This window comes from Lacerta agilis, chromosome 2 (genome assembly GCF_009819535.1).
Source record: "Lacerta agilis isolate rLacAgi1 chromosome 2, rLacAgi1.pri, whole genome shotgun sequence".
In the NCBI taxonomy this organism is placed as follows: Eukaryota; Metazoa; Chordata; class Lepidosauria; order Squamata; family Lacertidae; genus Lacerta; species Lacerta agilis.
The window spans coordinates 39,041,254-39,060,950 of NC_046313.1; the positions used below are offsets into that span (position 1 = coordinate 39,041,254).

The 19,697-nt window shown below is 45.7% G+C and overlaps 1 protein-coding gene across 10 annotated transcripts in view; it reads left to right on the forward strand.

Moving 5' to 3' along the window:
* Positions 1 to 17,278, forward strand: part of WIZ (WIZ zinc finger) — a 54,909-nt gene extending 37,631 nt beyond the window's left edge. For 4 of the 10 annotated variants that reach the window (XM_033139605.1, XM_033139607.1, XM_033139615.1 and 1 more), the window contains exons 6-13: positions 3,983 to 4,150; positions 6,394 to 6,900; positions 9,589 to 10,071; positions 11,607 to 12,134; positions 12,730 to 13,239; positions 13,926 to 14,399; positions 15,385 to 15,577; positions 15,846 to 17,278. In XM_033139605.1, the coding sequence (XP_032995496.1) occupies positions 3,983 to 4,150; positions 6,394 to 6,900; positions 9,589 to 10,071; positions 11,607 to 12,134; positions 12,730 to 13,239; positions 13,926 to 14,399; positions 15,385 to 15,577; positions 15,846 to 16,002 (3,020 nt within the window). In that variant the 3' untranslated portion in view covers positions 16,003 to 17,278. Of the gene's footprint in view, positions 1 to 3,982; positions 4,151 to 6,393; positions 6,901 to 9,588; positions 10,072 to 11,606; positions 12,135 to 12,729; positions 13,240 to 13,897; positions 14,400 to 15,384; positions 15,578 to 15,845 lie in introns of those variants that run through there. The other 6 variants (XM_033139610.1, XM_033139608.1, XM_033139609.1 and 3 more) reach the window with 6 other exon arrangements.
* Positions 17,279 to 19,697: the final 2,419 nt, after the last annotated feature.

Genomic DNA, 19,697 nt, shown 5'->3' on the forward strand with positions numbered 1-19,697 from the left:
GGCGTTCCACAGGGCGGGCGCCACTACCGAGAAGGCCCTCTGCCTGGTTCCCTGTAGTTTTGCTTCTCGCAGTGAGGGAACAGACAGAAGGCCCTCGGCGCTGGATCTCAGTGTCCGGGCTGAATGATGGGGGTGGAGACGCTCCTTCAGGTATACAGGACCGAGGCCGTTTAGGGCTTTAAAGGTCAGCACCAACACTTTGAATTGTGCTCGGAAACGTACTGGGAGCCAATGCAGATCTCTCAGGACCGGTGTTATGTGGTCTCGGCGGCCACTCCCAGTCACCAGTCTAGCTGCCGCATTTTGGATTAATTGCAGTTTCCGGGTCACCTTCAAAGGCAGCCCCACATAGAGCGCATTGCAGTAGTCCAAGCGGGAGATAACCAGAGCATGCACCACTTTGGTGAGACAGTCCGCGGGCAGGTAGGGTCTCAGCCTGCGTACCAGGTGGAGCTGGTAGACAGCTGCCCTGGATACAGAATTAACCTGCGCTTCCATGGACAGCTGTGAGTCCAAAATGACTCCCAGGCTGCGCACCTGGTCCTTCAGGGGCACAGCTACCCCATTCAGGACCAGGGAATCCTCCACACCTGCCCTCCTCCTGTCCCCCAAGAACAGTACTTCTGTCTTGTCAGGATTCAACCTCAATCTGTATTCTGATTGAAATGTTTCTCTCCCTTCTCTTATGGCTCAAAAACAGCTTTGCTCATCCTGAACTGATGGAGAGGATGTTGGATTTTAAGCACACTTTAGTGCATATTTATTCTTTTTGAGATGGTTCATCTTTCTTCATCTTCATAACAGAAAGGAAGATATGTTTATTAGAAGAGGTGCAACTGAAGCAAGGAATAAAAAACCATGATGGAATTTACTGTCTTCTATTAAACTGTCACCTTTCCTTGTATCTATGACCGGCTGGCCCCTCCATTACAAATGGGTTTGGAGCTGAAAAAAGCCTAACTGCAATGCAAGGAAGTGTCCAAAGTGCCAAATCTGATTGGGGTTTAAGGGAAGACAGTCTTCTTTAGGCAGTTGATCCTTATAAGTGGATCTGAAGGAAACCCTGTTTTCTCAGCCTTGAGATAAAGGGGGGCTTTTAATAAATTACCATTTATTTATGTATCTGTTGTAGTTTTTAAAATATGTTGTATCTCGATTCATCCATTATCTTGCTTTGCTACCTACACAGGAGCAATTGCTGTTTAACTAGTATATAGATTGAGGTTGCAACTGTGACAGCTATATCCTCCACCACTTCAGTGCACTTGAGACATTTTGTAGTTTTGGGCTAGAAAACTGTGGCCATTCAAGTAAGTGGTTTTGCAGATGATGAAATAGAAAAAATGTTTTTAAAACTGTTCCTTAAATATGCAGAGTGTTTTTATACACCTCACGTTGCTTGTCTGCTGTGAAGCTCTTTATCTCTCTTTCAGCAGTATTATTCTGAAGGCGTTCTGGCCACAGAGTGATTTTCTGTTCTTCCCACCTGCCCGCTAGCGAACTGGCCGCCTTTCCCTTTCTGCCTTCTGCGTCCTAGCTGTGGCCAGGAGAGTTAGTTAGGTGCTCTACTGCTCTCGTCTGCTGGAGCCTTAAGCGCGCGGCTTCCATCCTTGCTCCCTTTCCCTTAATCTGTCGTTCGATGGTGGAGTAGTTTTGCCTGGACCCGTACCCTGATCTCTTCGTGCTTTTTGCTGCATCTCTCTGGGCCTGTGGATTCCTCTTGGTTCGGCTGGGCCGGCTTCTCTTGGGTTGACTCGGCGCTCGACTACTCCACCTGATCGCTCTCAGTTGGAGTCTCGGCGCTCCGCAGCCCCGCCTGGCTGCCGCCCCGCATGTGCCGGACCCAAGATGGCGGCCTCCACCCCCTCGCAGCCCAAAGCGACAAAAGCGGTGGCGGCGCCGCGACCCCGAGAAGATGAAGCGAGCGCGGGTCCTCCGCCTGAGGCCGGTAAGTCCCCGGAAGGCGAGGAGGAAGACATGCCCGTCAGGCAGGAAGGCCGATTAGGGGGTGTCAGGCTGGAGACCCGCTTTTCCTTCTTCGCCCCCCCCCTCACCCGCCACCTCCGGGACAGCCCGGTCTGCGCCTTCAGTGATCGCGGCGTATGTCCTTTTCTGGGGGTGGCGTGAGGTCGGGTTGGGTGGCTGGCAGGAGGCAGCGCCTTGTTTCTCCGAGCCGAGTCCGTGGTAGCTTTCCTGTCAAGGCCTGGTAGCCCGCGGCTCTCCTCCTTCCCCGCCAACGGGGCGCCCGGGTATCTCGGCCGTGCCTTCCCCGCTGGTCAGCATCCTTCCGGCCGCCTCCCGTTTAGCCTCTGCAGCACCCGAAGCCACTGGCCAGCGCCTGTCACGTCTGTTCCGCGCCCTCTGACAGCAGCTGGCAATCGAAAGTGAGACTTTTTTAAAAAAATAAAAAATAAAGCATATTTTGTCCGCTGCAAGAACGGGAATAATCCACATGAGGCACGGCTCTCGTTTCTTTTGACTTTCTAACCTCCCTTGTGGATACATATGATTAAAGTGAGTTTTGAAAATCCTGGAAAAAATGTTACTGACTCTTGTCTAAAGCCCAAAGCGAGACACCAAGAATTGGTTGTACAGTATTGCACTATGAGAAATACACATACCTAAAACATAGGTTGGAAATTATTTATTTTTTAATGCAGTAAGTTATTCCATGTCTGTTTTGACTATCCAGTACTTTGAAGGTTGGAATTGCTGACTTCTAGTCTAGTAATATAAACAATAGAATACAGTAATTCTGCTTTAACTGCGTTTTCGATTGCCTACTTTCTTGTATATTAAAATAATTTTGAAGAATCAAAAAAAATTGTATGAATTATAGTGAATTTGTCCAGAAAACAACAGTTGGGATCAGTCTTACTTAAGAGAAGATTCCCTATTCTGCTCATCTTCCCCATCCCTATCTTTTTTTGCAGTATGAACCTATGTGTGTCTATTCAGAAGTAAGTTATTTATTTATATTTACATGTAGTATTACAATTATATTCTGCCATTCTTCCAAGGAGCTCAGGATGGCATACATGGTTCTTTCTCTCCCCACTTTATAAGGGTAGTTTAGGTAGGCCAGGCTGAGTGACTGGCCCAAGATCACTGAATAAGCTTCATGGCTGAGTGGGAATTTGAATCAGAGCCTCTGCAGTTTTATTTGGACACCACAATCCCATGCTGATTCTCTGTAAAAATAGCTATTCCCAGGGTAAGGGTGTTTAGGATTGAACTTTTAGAAATTCTCATTGTCTGTTTTGGGCTAAATTACTTTTTGAAATGCTACTGTAGTTCTTTTCACAGTACTTTATCTGTTGTTGGATCATAAGAAATAGTTTACACTTGACTCCTTGTCAGAAACAGTTTTAAATAATGTTATGTCACTGTCTTGCTCTGGCAAAAAATTTCCCCCCTGTATTTAAAATATTTATACCCATTCTCTTTTGTTTGTAATTACTGGTTTCTTCATCATTACAATTTCCCCTTGCATCTGTGCTGGGTTCTTGTGTGTATAACTACTGTAAATGCCACTCAGTGTAGTGCTTTTTCCTGCAACTGAAAAACCCTGTAACTAGAAAATAACTAATTGGTGGTTTAGCTGGTGTGACTATTGTTATTATATTAATCTAAGGAATTTGCTTAGCTCATCCAACAGACAGCGAGTAACCAATGTTTTCTGTCTTCTTATCTAGCAAGACAGACTTGTTTATTATAATCATGCCTTAAAATGGTAAAACCATTAAAGGCTATTTGTGTTAGTTCGTTTTTTAGTGAATTAGTTAAATTGTAATCCTAGACACACTTAATCTGGAAAAAAAGTCTCATTGAACTCTGCAAGACTTAATCATTTGCAGGAATTAATCGTATTTTGCTTTTCTTAACTGGCACTATGAGGCAAATGTAGCTTGTATGGTGCTTAATCTCTTTGCATTATTAATTTACCAGCTCAAACCCCATATTCTCTTTTATATTTTGGTAGTTATGGCTTCTGAGGAAGAAGAAGAGATGGCCACTGCAGAGATGGGGTCACCACCCCTCCAGAAGAAAAGTTCTCTGGCTGGGTCATTAGACCATATTCCTAACAGAATAGGAAGCTCACTGTCTCCTGAACCTTCTAGCAATAAGGCAGATTCCCAGGATTCCAAAAGTGAGTCTGTCTTCTGTTGAGGTTGCTGCTGATCCTTGTCTATGGTGTATGTGATGGTGACAGTCTCATTAGCTGGCTTTAATGCAGATCTGAACCCTTTGCTTATCACTTGTTTTATAGAGTGGTGTCACTGCTTATAATTTACACTGTCTCTTGGTGAAATAATTTGAAAGGTTTCATGACTAACAAATGTATTGTTCACATGAAAATATAGCAAAAAGAATTCAGTGTATTTCAAAAGATTGCAATATTTGTGTTAAATACTGAGGGCTTAATAAAATGTTTCTTTTTCAATATGTGGTTAATACAGTATACAGTATTTTCCAATTTTTGGCTTTATGTAAAAGTATATTGTGAAGAGGAGCAATCAGCTTAAAAATGTAAAGGTAAAGGGACCCCTGACCATTAGGTCCAGTCGTGGACAACTCTGGGGTTGCGGTGCTCATCTCACTTTATTGGAGGAGGGAGCCGGTGTATAGCTTCCAGCAGTGGCGGAGGAAGTCTCCATGCCGCCCGGGGCGGTGTGCGGAGGCACCCCCTGGGGGGCAGGGCGGCGCAACGTCACGTTGCACATTGGGATGGGCTGCGCATGTGCAAAAATGCGCATGCGCAGTCCAGCCCTGCGCTGCTGCTTCCACAATGACCAGGCGGGCCGACGGGTGGTGGCTTGTGGGCTGCCCCGTCTGTGCTGCTTTACAGACAGGGCAGCCCCACGAGCCGCTGCTTACTTGGCAGTTCGCTCGGTCGCTGTGGGAGCAGCGGCGCCAACTCGGATGCACTGTGCATGCCCAGAATTTCCAGTCATGCGCAGTGCATCCTGCCCAGCGCTGCTGCTCCTGCGGTGACCGGCGGCTCGTGGAGCAGCACGGATGGGGTGGCGGGGAGTGGTGGGAGGGGCCGCCAAGTGTCACCCCCCTCCGCTGGAACCCGGGGCGGAGCGCCCCCTACGCCCTGCCCTTCCTATGCCACTGGCTTCCAGGTCATGTGGCCAGCATGACTAAGCCGCTTCTGGTGAACCAGAGCAGCGCACGGAAACGCCATTTACCTTCCCGCCAAGTGGTACCTATTTATCTACTTGCACTTTGACGTGCTTTCAAACTGCTAAGTTGGCAGGAGCAAGGACCGAACAATGGGAGCAAACCCCGTCGCGGGGATTCGAACCACCGACCTTCTGATTGGCAAGCCCTAGGCTCTGTGGTTTAACCCACAGCGCCACCCAAATAGCTTACCAAATAGCTAATTAATGAACCCATGTGCAAATATGATCTACCAACATTATGTACCATTATTGATTTGAGGGTTGGGGTATTTTTCCTATTGCTTGTTACAGTGTATAGCCAAATAGCCATTTTGAGGTTTTTCTTCATTTTAAAGGAAATGTAGAATATATGCTGTGAGGGATTCTAACTTTCTGAGTTAATATTGTAATGTGCTTGAAACCATGAAGAAATAAATATTTCTGATTTCAGCTTTAAAATGATCACAAGTAGCCACTTGGTATAAATATTATTTAAAGCATTTTTACCCCACTCTGTGGCTGAAAAGGCTCACAGCTTACACTATAAAAGACACAATACCAAAGGAAAAATGAATGAGGAAGGAAGAAGAAAATGAGGAAATTCAGGCATCAGTTCTTAAGGTTACATTGTAGTTCTTATAATGACCAGCTGGGATGGAAACAATTCAGGGAGAAGACGGGTCTGATAAAGCTGGTCTCTCAGCAGACAATCAAATGTCCCTCCTATATTTACCTCTGCTGCAGTCTGATGGAATAGACTTCATTGTTTTTTACTATATTTGGGTAGGAGAATCAGGCCATGATACTTGAAATGTTACTGAAAGTAAGAATTATAATTTTTGTGAACAAGGAAACTAAAGGGGGTATTTATAGTGTGGCTTTCATCAACTTAGCATAAGGCGCATATCACCAATTTTGTGTGAGAACACAGGTCAAAGTGATGGTTGCAGGGCGGACTAGTAGTTTGTGATGCTGATTTTCGCAGAAGGAATTTGACCATCAAGCACCATTTTTTACTAAAGCTTAGTGAAGTCATCTGTTGCAAAATAGACTGAAAGAGCCAGTCTATTTAGCCAGTCCAATGCTAAACTGATGATATCTGGCTTGTTTATGGAGCAGGGTCCAAATCAAGATAATGTGTGCGCTTGTGCTCTACTGACTGGTAGCAAAGGCAGTGTGGGGTTAAGCTTAACCTTGTCTCAATAAGTCACTCTCCTCTTTCCAGCACCAAACCTCACAACATGTGAGGTCTGTGGCGTCTGCTTCGAGACCCGCAAGGGCCTGTCCAGCCATGCCCGTTCTCACTTACGTCAGCTCGGTGTGGCTGAGTCTGAGAGCAGTGGAGCCCCCATCGACTTACTCTATGAACTGATGAAGCAGAAGGGCAAAGTGGACAGTGGCCCCATCTCTCCAAGTCTTAGCAAAAAATCTGCTTCTCCCAAAGAAGGGACTGCAGGGTCCTCACAGCCAACACTGCTGCCTCTCAACAAAGCTACGGAACGGCCGCAAGAGGCACCTATAAACAAAGCAATCAAATGCCCTCCAGGTTTCACCCCCAAGAATGTTGCCCAGCCAGGATCTCCCATACTCAAGAAAGTGACACCTGCTCTGCCTGGTTCTCCTCTGCCAAAGACCCCCGAAGACAAAAGCCCCAAGCTACCGCTGAGCCCTCTGCAGAGTTCTCCTAAAGCACAGTGGTCACAACCGGAGGAAGAAGGCCCCTTAAATCTAAGTGAGTCTGTTTGATGCTGATGCTGCTTGTGAACAGGAGAGCTGGCTTGCAGTTTGCTGCTGCAGGGAGCTCTTGTGTTTCACATTACCTTGAGCGTGAACCAGTGTAGGGCTACCCACCCCAAGGCACATTTTACATCTATTGGCTCTTCACAGGCTGCTTGCTGCATTCACACATACGGCATCTTGCATACACCACAATAAATAAGGGCATAAAGGACTTATTGCATAAGTTTGATCTCCTGCAAAAGGGTCCCTTCCTATTTCTAGAACAATTGATGAACTTTCACTGTGATCCTTTGGTGTTGTCCAGAAGGGTTTCTTCCCTTCTCTGAGCTGTGTGAGCAGGAGTTTTTTTTAAAAAATTATTATTCCTAGGCACCTTTTCAGTAAATCTCTTTTCCCAAAAGTGGAAGTTTACTCAACTGGCTCTTCTCCGAAACCCATCTCCAAGAGGGTCAGTCATATTTATTTTATTCATTGGATGGGCCACAAAGCCTTCCCATGTGTCCTTTTGATTTGTGCCTGGAGATTTTTAAAGTCACTGGTGAAAGTAGGGGTGTTTATCTCTTGAAGGGAGAGCAACTATAGAGACTATGTTTCTTTCCAAAGCCCTGAGTGAAACTCTTCTTATCAGAAGAAAAGACTGAGACACCCTCCGAGATCTTGTGCATAGCTGTTCATTTAAAACCAAAATTCTTAGCAATCTTTCAGAATAAAGAGTGAGAAATTTAGTGCTCTCAGTACGTAATTAAAAGCAATTTCTGCTGCATCTGAGCCATTGCTTCCCCTGTTGTACACTATCTGTTTGCCCTTCTTCTCAGGGCCTATAGTAAGGCTTGTGGACTTGCAGCTGATGTTGGAGCTTGGAGACTAACATAATCTGTGCTTCTTTTGGGCTATAATATTCAAGGCTAGGTCTCTTCAACAGTGTTTTCTATTAAAGCTGGCAGAAATGGCACAAGCCACCCAGTATCCCTGCTTCAGTCTTGTACAGTGTTCTCTTGCATTGGAGGGAAATCAGAAAATCAGCACTGCTTCTGCCATTTCAGTCCTTTTTAAAAGCTGTTTTGCAGCTGTTGCTGGTGAGGGAGTAGTGAGTTCTCACTTGGTGTGTTGAGGCAGAGGTAAGGAGAATCATAAAGAGGGGAATTTTCTGGTGGGCTTGGCTCAAGGTACCAAGGCCAATCCTATCTGGGGATGGGGAAAGCTAACAGTGCACAAGGTGTGTATTGTGGTATCTTCTATTGACCCAGCAGCAACAAAAGTCTGCAGCATCAGTTGTAAGGAAGTGTTGGATGACATCCTGACCTGTCCACCTCACAACTGAGTTCCTGCTTCTTTCATCTGGGAACCTTCAATTTAAAAGTCCCTTTTCCAAGTCCAGTTTGCCTTCTTCTCTAACTGCATTGTCATGGGCCGCAGATTCTTAACATAATATTGTGGTGTCAGTTGAGCACTGGATTCCTTAGATACGTTGCGATTCTTCCTCAAGCATACAATTGAAAAACAGTTGCTGAGAAAGTCAAAACCATTTATATAGCTGCTTCCCATTCCCATTTTGAGGTGTAATCCATTCTTAAACATAACTCTTTGCCCCGGGCATTGATATTTTACCTGCACTTCATATTTTAGAAATTGCTGTGAGAACCTTTGCTTTTAGGCTCTGCCTTGGCTGTTTCATCTGTTCAGTTGTATATGAAAGAGGAAGTTTATAACCAACAAACTTTGCAATTTTCTAGATAGCTTACATGACTTCTTTGAACATTCCTGGGAATTGGAATTTGCTTGTGATGGGAATTGGCATAAATCTGCATGAACTAAAATAAACTCTTAAAGTGGCAGTTCTGCCCTCATTGAGTAATAACAGCTGTCAATTCTGGGTTCAACCCATTTCTTCCTAATGGCTTATACCACATGCTGCTGGACTATGTAAGAGTCATAGCACTGAAAACGTCACTGTTGTCCATCTTTATTTTGAAATCAAACCCAAAGCTTAATAGCAGATCAAAGAAGCCTCATGGACCTTACAGGCATGAGAAACAATTATAGTTTGGAAAGTGTTGTATTTAACATTGTGCCATTGTTGGGGATGACCATTTGCATTAAGATGCTTCAGTCTGAAGGATTGAAATGCTAGGCAAAAATCCAGATGCTTTGGACCTCTTAAATTGACGGTTTAATTTTTTTAAGTCACTCTTTCTGTTTGCCACATTTGCTTTTCCAGTATGAACCCAGCTGGCAGGCTGAAGCTTTGCTCAGTCTGGGACTAGGGCTGTCTGACACTCTGCAGTTTTTGACATTGCCGTTTTCAAAAGTTACTGGTGTCTGAAATGCCTGATGGTTTAAGCTGAGATGGAAAAGACTTGAGCATCTTGTTTTCAGGAAAGAGTTTGAAAACTTGACCTGGGCCACTAAAAGGAAATCTGGTTAAATGCAAGTCTTCTGAGAGAATTTCTGCTTAACTGTCAAGCCAGCATCAGTGGGTACAGGTGAATAACTTGGTTTCCTTTAGGGCTGCTTGCTAAATCCTACTAGGAAACCACTTTACCATTTCTGGAGTAAGAATGGGGCCTTTAGAACAAAAAAAAGGAACAAGGTCCTTTTCAGGTTGTAACGGGTACTTGAGACACATCAGTTGTGTGATCGTACCGTATCTATTGTGATCAATGTGTTCTTTTTTCCGCAGCTGTAGATAGTGACTCGGGCAGAGAAATTGACTGCCAGTTATGTGGTGCCTGGTTTGAAACCAGAAAAGGGCTGTCGAGTCACGCTAGAGCCCACCTGAGACACCTGGGAGTGAGCGATCCAGATGCTAAAGGATCTCCTATTGATGTTTTAAATGATCTCATCAAAAGCGAAGACTTCAAAGGCCGCCCTCCCTCTCTCCTCCATAGCGAGAGAGAAACATTAGGGGAGACTGGGAGCTCTGATGGACCCAGCCCAAAGAGCACAGCTACAGCAGCGCCTGCCACAGGCATGAAACAAGCACACGCACCAAGGCCTTTGGGCAAACAGCCATCTGTACTCTCACCTCACTCCCCTCCACCATCCAAGAAGTTGAAGCCACATGGTCACAGGCTGTCAGCTGCGGCCAGCCTGCAAAGGAAACAGGGTCTTTCTTCCAGTGCGTACTGGGCAGCAGATGCTGAGATGGCTCCACTCAATCTCTGTAGGTTCTATCAGCACTGGCTCCTGTCCCCTCCTCTTCCTCTCCCCCTTCCTAGTCTTGTTTATGTGACATGGAGCTGTACGCTTAGAAATCCAGGCCCCTTGCCATTTCCTGCCACCATGTCCAATAAGCAGCGAAGGGTTGGGGAAGCAAGCATTTTGGCCCACATGCTTTTCTTGCAAAGCTTTTTCTGAAATGTATGATGCAGCTTTCCCAGCTGGCCTGTGCGTGTGCTGAAGTTAACTCTTCCCTGTCCGGGTATTTTCTCCACGGTTATATCTTGCTCCAAATGGATGGCATCTCTCTGTCCCAGATAGGAGAAGGCTATATGGTTGCTCTTCAATTAAGAGTATCACAAGAAAAGTGTGGATTCAATCTGATCTGCTGCAGATGGAAGGGGAAATAATTAAACAGTTTGAAGGGAAGAGTATGCAATCTTACATAGCCTGAGCCCTTTTATGGCCATTGGTTTGAAATTGACTGCTGCAGTTTTTACAGCACTCATTGGCTTTGTTTAGTGTCAGCAAAGTGCTTCTCCATGGCATTTAATGTCTTAGCAGTTACAGAGCAAGGAAGAAGATTGCTTCTGCCATTTACAATTTTACCAAGGCTTTAAAGTGGCACTTCGACCCATTTCAGAGATGGAGGTGACAACTGCCTCAAGGTGGTGGGATTCCAGCTATTTCCCTCCCTCAGTGCAGGGAGAGTAGATGAGACCAGTCAAAGTGTGATCTGCATACTGCTGGCTTTAAAGCTGTTAAATAGCCATGGGCACCCCATATTGGATGGTGTGTTTCACCCCTTTGCACTAGCTGTCTTGCATTACCTAAAGGAGACTGCATGGCTCAAGCTTACAGTGGCAAATACAGAGCACTTGGTGGTTCTTCCCCAGACACACATTGGGAAAAGAGTCTTCTCTGAACTTCCTGACAGGGAGAATTAAGGCATTGGAAACATGGGACAGGAAAAGGAATTCCGCATTTCTCATTGTGGGATTTCCTATTCAGCTGTACAGCAAATGTACTTTCATCCAGACGGGTGGCCCTTCGTTTTAAAGGAGACAGTGGGATCATGGAGAAGAAACTGGCTTTCATGCCCGATTCCTTGCACACACATGATCATCTTCCTTTGAAAGCTTGATCAGGGTGCGAAGGAAAGCACACAGCTTCTGGTATACCTCCTCGCTAATCTCATGACACAGGACCAGCCATTCTCAGCATTTTTTTATAATTTGGCAGCACCTGCTCTTCACTGTCTCCTGTCATGTATCCAGTGTCCCCTGCTCCGACCACATCCTACCCCAGCTTTCATGCTTCACAGGAATTGTTGGTGGTTTATTTTTTATTTTTTTTATTTGGCCAATCTTGTTAAGGTATCAGCTTTGTCTTGTGTGAAATCCTTGTGCTATGTGCCTGCTTCATACTGCCTTGTAAGGGAATAACCTAGTTGGTGTCCACGTCACATCCTGCTCCCTGCCCAATCCTTTTTTCAGCCTCTGTAATGGCCTGTCTCTCCTCTCCTCTCTTTCTCCCCAGCCTCTGGAGCAGAACCTGTGCGGGATATCAGGTGTGAGTTCTGCGGTGAATATTTTGAGAACCGGAAAGGGCTCTCCAGCCATGCCAGGTCGCACCTCCGTCAGATGGGGGTAACTGAGTGGTATGTGAATGGCTCTCCCATCGACACCCTCCGAGAAATCCTAAAAAGGCGAGCTCAGCCTCGGACCAGTACCTCCAACTCCCCAGCACAGGGTCAGAAATCACTTGCTCCGTCTGTTCTTGGAGGCTCCCTGGAGTCACGCGGTCCAGGGGAGAGCCATGTGCCTCCCATGCCTAAGAAGGCACAACAGCCAGGGAGCCCTTTGGGGCACTCTCCTACCTCTTCTCCCCCAACTGCTAGAAAAATCTTCCCTGGGCTTTCTTCTCCCTCTTTGCACAAGAAACTGAAACAAGATCAGCTGCGTATGGAAATCAAGCGGGAAATGATGTCTGGGGGACTTCATAATGATTCACATCTATCTGATAGAGCTTGGTCACCACGAGAGGAGATGTCCCCACTCAATCTCTGTAAGTGTTAGCAACAGGGGCTGTATGCATAAGCTTTTGGTGATAGGCAAAAATGCATGTTGGAATGGGTGTGAAAGTGAAGAATTGGGAATTAGGGCTACTGTACATGATATTTTTTTCTCTGTAAACAAGGTGCTGCTGCCTAGTAATCAAGATCTCGGGTAGCATCAGCTTTATGCTGGAGATTCTGAGAGCTTGTGACCATGTTGTATAGATTCCTTGTAAGGTTGTTATTAGTGATTGGTGCCTTAGTACAGTGAGAAACTTTCTGTGTTTCCTGATTGGCAAAATAAATGCAAATATTCAGGTACTCCTGTCTCCAAATATGCAGACACTCTAGACCTAACAGAGTGTTGAGAAGCATGCTAGCTTCAGGCGCAGAGGACCCAGACCTGGAACCTGTTCAGCCTTTAAATTAAATGGATGGCTTATCAGATATAAGTGAGATAAGTAGTTCATTTTGTGTGTGTGTGTTTGTGTTCTGAAAAGCACTGCAGAAATAAATAAGAAGGTTGTGAGAGGTGCATGACTGGTTGCTAATTACTTGCCTTTGAGTGTAAAGCATTCTCTGTGCATTTTGATTTGTCTTTTGCAGCCTCTCGTGCTGACCCCGTACGGGATATTCGGTGTGAGTTTTGTGGTGAGTTTTTTGAGAACCGGAAGGGGCTCTCCAGCCATGCCAGATCTCACTTGCGCCAGATGGGAGTAACTGAATGGTCAGTCAATGGCTCCCCCATCGACACCCTACGAGAAATCATAAAGAAAAAGAACAAGCCGTGCTTGATAAAGAAAGAGCCAAACACAATGAGCATTGAGCTTCCACAGCCCATGGGGGAGGATGGAGCTGATCCTAAATCCCCTGGGAAAATGCTGCAGCCCATGGCCTTGTCCCCGCTGGGCGGGAGGACTGGGAAACCACACCTTGGTCGGGAGGTTAGTCTATCACCACTCAAGTCACCAGAGGGCTTCTTGGCACCACTCTCCACTAAGCGCCCACTGCCAGATGAGCGGCTGAGCGGCCACAGTGAAGTGAAGCAGAAAACCTACATCCAGACGGAATTGCCATTCAAAGCCAAGCATGTGCATGACAAGCCCACTCATACATGTAAGTGCAACCCCAGAATGGGGGAGGGGATAAGGTTGGGATCCTTATAAACCTTCGTATTCTATTTCAGGGCCTTCCCTTGTGAAATTGAGTTGCTTTCAGGCTTGTTGGGGGTGAGAGGGTAGATGCAACAGTGTACATATGGACCTCATATAAAAGGTATTCCACTACAGCCTTTAGAAATACCTTTTGATGCAAATACCTACCTCATAGGTAGGGTTTTTTAAACATGTAGTGGGCTTAGAGTTAGCCAACAACCCTGGTATAGTACGTTGCCTCTTCTCCTTCCCTGGTATCAGCTAGCCTTTATGCATCCTCTGGCTGGTAGAGAGTTATTTCATTATCTTTGGGGATTCAAACATTGGGCAAATCAGTAAATGGTGTAAACTTTCATGTCTTCAGCCATAGGGCCAAAGTGAGCAAAGGTATGCAACTTGCCTATTTATGGGCAAAGGATTCTGGGGTTTGGTTTACTTGACTTATGGGCTACAGGTGATGGCAGTGCTTAGGAGTTTCAAAGTGGGCTTTTTGGGCTGTTGGTATAGATCCATGAGGATCCTTTGTCGGGAAATAAGAGTAGTGCCATGGAGCAAATAAGTCCTGGAGCTCCATTCATGAACTGTTACTGCTTAAGTCCTTTACTGAAGGTTTTGCTCAGTCTAGCTCCCTGCCATTTCTGCTCCCAGCCACCGAAGCCTGCTGTGAACTGTGTGGCCTCTACTTTGAGAACCGCAAGGCACTGGCCAGCCATGCTCGTGCGCACCTCAGGCAGTTTGGAGTGACTGAATGGTGTGTGAACGGCTCCCCAATCGAGACTTTGAGTGAGTGGATCAAGCACCGTCCCCAGAAAGCTGGAGCCTATCGCAGCTACATCCAAGGTGGGCGGCCCTTCACCAAAAAGTTCCGCAATGCATCTCACATGCGCGACAACAATGCTTCCGGGAAGAGGGCTCCCCTGAGCCTGCAGGCAGGCAGCCCTCCACTGGCGAACAGAAGCCTCGGTGGGGAGATAGTGCCCAGTGAGCCTAGCAAAGCTGTGGATGGTGGCAGTGGCAGTGGCAGTGGCAGTGGCAGTGGCGGTAATGGTGGTGATCGACCTGCAGTCACGTCACCTCTGTCGCTGGTAAAGATGGAGGAGCATCAGCAGCATAACATAAACAGTGAGTCATTTCTCCCAGATTTTCAACACAGGACCCATCTGGGTACAAGGCTTTCTGGGCAGTTGGGAGGCCTTGAGGAGGCGGCTGTATCTTCCTGGGGGGTAGGAGTGGTGGCAGTGAATGTTAAGGCACCAATCAAATTTCTCAGTGTTCCCAAATTATTCATTGGCCCCAATGCTTTGGGTAGCTTCAGCTAAGGGCTTCGGAGAAATTCCTCAGCAGACAGGCATGTACAGTGGTGCCTCGCAAGACGAAATTAATTCGTTCCATGAGTCGTTTCGTTTTGTGAAAATTTTGTCTTGCGAAGCAGGGTTTCCCATAGGAATGCATTGAAATTTAATTAATGCGTTCCTATGGGCATTAAGTCGGGGATGCTGCCTGTTGCCGGCAGCAGCAGCAGCAGCAGCGACTCCCAGCTTTGCCCTGCTCCTCCCTTCAGGCGGCAGGGCGGGAAAGGGGCTGCCACGTCCTGACCGTCGCGTCCTGACCGGGAAGGGGGAGCCGGAGGGAGGGAGGGAAGGGCAGCGGAGCTGTGCCCTGCTTCTCCGAGAGCCGCGGCGAAGACAAGGAGGAGGAACCACTCCATTTCAGGTTCCCGCCGCCACTGCGCTTCTTCTTACAGTGGTACTGTGCAAGACGAATGTTTTCATTTTGCGAGTCACGGCCATAGAAAAATTTGTCATGCGAATCACCTAAAAAATCGAAAAACCCTTTCGTCTAGTGAGTTTTTCGTTGCGCAAGGCATTCGTCTTGCGAGGTACCACTGTAAAGATCTTAGTCATGGCGAGATGCTCAGCATGACATGCTATTCCTGTAGCTTCCCCACTCTCCCGCATGACTTCTAGACTTTCTCCTGCCCCACCTTTCTTTTCTTCATAAAAAATGTTTTCACAAAGTTCCTTTTTCATTCCAAATACATCACAGCCAGTGCTGTTTGCTATATCCCAGCATCCTTTCCGAAACAAATTCCCCCCCTGTTCACTAGAGTTTGAACGGAGGCAGGCCAAGCCTGTTGAGGCTCCTCCACCTCGAGAAGAGGAGATTGCTGATCTGCAGCAGAAGGTTGAAGAGGTCCGCCAGCCACCTCCCAGAGTGAGACCTGTGCCCTCCTTGGTTCCTAGGCCACCACAGACCTCTTTGGTGAAGTTTGTGGGCAACATCTACACGCTGAAGTGCAGGTTTGTGCCATTGTTCCATTTTGCTAATCCTCTTTTCTGCAGTGAAATTTGAATGGCTTTATAGTGTGGGCAGTTTGCTCTTAAACCTATTATAGGCAACAATCTTCTTGTACCAGGCCTCTTGGAGGCAGGGCATGAGATGGGCAGGCAACCTCAGTTCCCACACACCCCTTTCCCACATTCTACTTTTAGAGGGTTTCCCTATACGCTTTGAGATGAGCAAATCTTCAGCTTGGTTCAAATAGACTTTTGTGTTCTCTTTGTGCAGGTTCTGCGAAGTGGAGTTCCAGGGCCCCCTCTCCATCCAAGAGGAGTGGGTGCGGCACCTCCAGCGCCACATCTTGGAGACTAACTTCTCCAAGGCCGATGCTTTGCGAAGTGGGACCGATGTGCCTGCGGCACCACCTGTAGCCGAGGCCCAGTAGCAAAGCTCTTAGGAAGCACCAGCATTCCAGGGTTTCTCTCTTACCTTTCCAAATGAACAAGATTAATGGTTATCAGAATGGGGGTGAAAGCAGTATTTGACACACACACACCCCGTGCTCCACAGCTTTGCCTGCCTGTAGACTTAACTTGGATTTTGGGTGGGGTGGAGAGTTCACGGGAACAGTCCCCGAGTTTGAGCACTAAATTAACGATGCTGTTTTTAATGGAGATGCTCCTTATTGATGGAAGTGGTATTCCAAACTGGAGCTCACTTTTATCTGCACAAAAGTAAAACGGAAATTTCCTTGTCCTTCCAGTGAATGCAGGTTTCTCCAAAGACACACACTTGTTACAGGGAGGAAACATGGACTTGCTCTGTTGCAGTTCAGGCTGTGAGAGATGTGATGGTGAGAATTGTGAATATGAGGTTCTAGTGAAAGTTGTGAACATGAGGGTTTGTTTGAGGTCAGACACAAGCAAGATGGGAGGGTAGACACAGAGCACTTTGTTCTGTGGGGAAAGCTGTTGATTCTGTATGTGACTCTAGAGTTAATGTATGTTTGACTCCTTAGGTGACAAGTCTTTAGTTTCTGTAGACGTTGGATCCTGTTGTGCATGTTCACGTTCCCTAACTGTGTAATGGAGGGTCTCAGTCCCACCTGCATTGAAGGGAAGATCATGGACTCTTTGACCCATATACATTTCCCCGTTCCATAACTTCCCAATGTCACTTGGTTATCCCCATCTGTTTTATGTGGGACCCTGTAGGGAATTCAGCTCTGCCACGTTATGGCAATGAGATTTTGGCAAAGGAATATTGATTTTTCCTATCTTTAGCCTTGGACTGAAGAATGGGTAATGATGTCACATAGATAACCTCTGCCTGAAATCAGGGATGACATGTCCTTCTGGACAAGCAAGTCCTTTCCAAGGGTACCTGAAGAGTTTGGACTTCTTGCGGGTGGAGGGCCTCTGTTTCTCCTTTTTAGCAAGCACTTGGTGCAGTTCCCAAACCAGCAACAGTAGGTCCTACTGGAATTTCTGCTTTCCTGTTATTTCTCACTGTTGCTGTCCTCGTCTCTCTTCATAGAACCTCAACTTTTTAAACTCTAGTTTTGTGTAGAAATAACAAGCATTCATTTTTATTTGGATCCCAGGCTGAGCAGAGTCTGGAGGCAAATTACCTTTTAACTTTTTCAATGGGCATATTCTGGTTATTACTGTACCTAGGAATATGTATATTAGATTAAACCTGTTCTGGAAACAAAAGGAGAATCCTGAGTGTTGTGCTTTTCTGGTTATATACTTACGTGGAAGGTGGAGAATGTGTTGTGGTTTCTATTGAGAGGTGTCCCAAGAGCTGCCAGTGGATGTGGAAGCTGTTTCCTGGAGAAACCTTAGGCTCTATCACCCCAGGATAAACAAACTAGCAGATTCACTGTCTTGGTAAGGTGTACTTTAAAAGTGTATTGGTGAAAGATAAGCAATTTTCCCTATGTTGAATGTATTTACCACATCTCACCTCATCTCTGGCAATACAGTCTGAGCCCCAACCCATACAGGACTTACGTAGAACATATACTGAAATCCTTGTATCAAAGTGTGTCATCACTGTTGCAGGCACCTATTCTGCCATGTGCAACTTCTTCCTTTGTTTCTGGTTTTTAAAACAATTTCTTTTTATATGCTTTGGTCTCCCATAGCAGGCTGTGCAGCAGTCATGTTATGAAACCAAAGTCACAACTCTAAGCTTTTTTTATTCAGGACCTATAATACAGAAGAATGTCCCAGCACACCATATGTTGCACTGGGTTCCTCTTAGACCAAAGCAGGGGTTTAAACCTTGATTTCAGTCCAGGTATTCAGTATAAAGGTATGTGGAAATCTTGCAGCACAGAATGATGCATTGGTGAGCAATTCCTCACCATATATAACTGGGCCAGTTTCCAGAGCAGGGACTAGTATGACAATATAGTTCCAAACATTACATAACTCCCTGTGCTAAGAGCTGCCTTCCCAAAACTGTGTGTGGAGGCTGTTATTACACCTGTCACTACTTTAAATTAAGGGGTAGCAATAGCACCATAGCTTTCCAGCCAGCTTCATTCTGACTGTCCTGAAAAGTGGAAGGAGAAGTGTGTCTGGCATGCAACCATCCCTATTGCTTTCTTTTAATCAAAGGCCATGAAGGATGCATGCATGGTTGATTCTGCCTTGTTTCTATTCTCTCTCCCATCCAATATGTGTTCTTCCTTAGCATCATATCTGATTGAAAAGTATTCCATTATAGTGGTAGCAGGGAAATGCTGCTTGGCAGCTTCCATCTGCCAGATACTATCCATGTTCCCCCAGTCTATTAACTACCAGGGAAGCATTACACCTGTGCTTTTCTTTGTACAGTGGCTTTTACTTCTAAGTGCATTAAAGGCAACTGAAAGCCTCTAGCTTAAATAATTGGCTGCTTGGTTCAAATCAATATGTATAATCCAGCTCTCCCTTAACCCCTTAGGATCGTCAGGACAGAGTGCTGCAGTGACCTTAGTCACCCCAACAGACAGATTCGCCTCTAAGGTAGTCTAGTGACTGCTTCCATTAGCCATCTTGTCTCCTGACCAGGCTGCATAGTACACCTGTTTCCTCCACCCCCTCCTGATCTGAGATACCGTCCTTCCTGCATACAACTCCTGATCTTAAACATTGTGAAATTTATTCAGAGTTCCCTCTGTGATTGGACCCTTTGTGTGTTAAGTTCATGTCTCATCTCAAGTCACTTAGCCTTCCTTCAAGTTCTTCATTGTCATTCGCTTCCCAACTCTGAGCCTTACCTTCAGCATTGTAGCCTCAGGCCTCCCTGTTCCTCAGATTCCTTGTATCTTGGGACTTCTGCTACCACCATCCCCAAGAGAGGTTCTACTCTCCTCCAGACTGACAATAATCCTCTTTCTCACAGAAGTAGCAATGCAAGCTGTTTGGTTCCTTGAACAACTGGAATTGTATGCTACCACATTAACCCAACCAATTAATGCCAGAGATTTCACTGCCCAAAGCACAATATAATCAGTTTAAACAGTTGGTTAGCAGACTATGAGGGGAAAAGTGATACTTTTAATAATTTGCTTAGCGCTGCAGGCAGCAAGCACCATTTTATAAGAAGCATTCTCCCTTATGACCAGAAAGAATGCTTCTTTTAAGATGCTTGATATCATGCATGTGTGCATCATCTTTAAAACAAAGCATGCCTTTTGCTTCAGGAATATTGTTTTTACAAATATGCAAATTTTCATTAATTGATTTAATCAAGTAAAACTTGTATAGCCAATTAGTTTACATTTATTTAATTGGGTTGCATTTGCAACTTTGGAATCTTTCCAGTTGATTCCTCCCTTTTGCCAGTACTCTTGGTATTCTTTTTTTGGAGTTGAGCAAACTACGTGTTCCTTTGAAAGGGCCTGCCTCACTAATAAAGTTTGATGTTCCAGTAGGAAAAGATCTTATTCCTGTTAGAGGGTGGTTTTTTTGTAATTATTATACAAGCTGCCCTTTATTATGTTTGTTCCAAGAGGCATTGCATTCAAACTTTTATCAAATTATCTGTAGATGGGAATAAATCTCTTGAATGCCTTATCTTAAAGGGGCAAAGCCCATGAATTATGCAGATTTAAATAGTTGAGAAGGGAGATCACAGGGAAATATG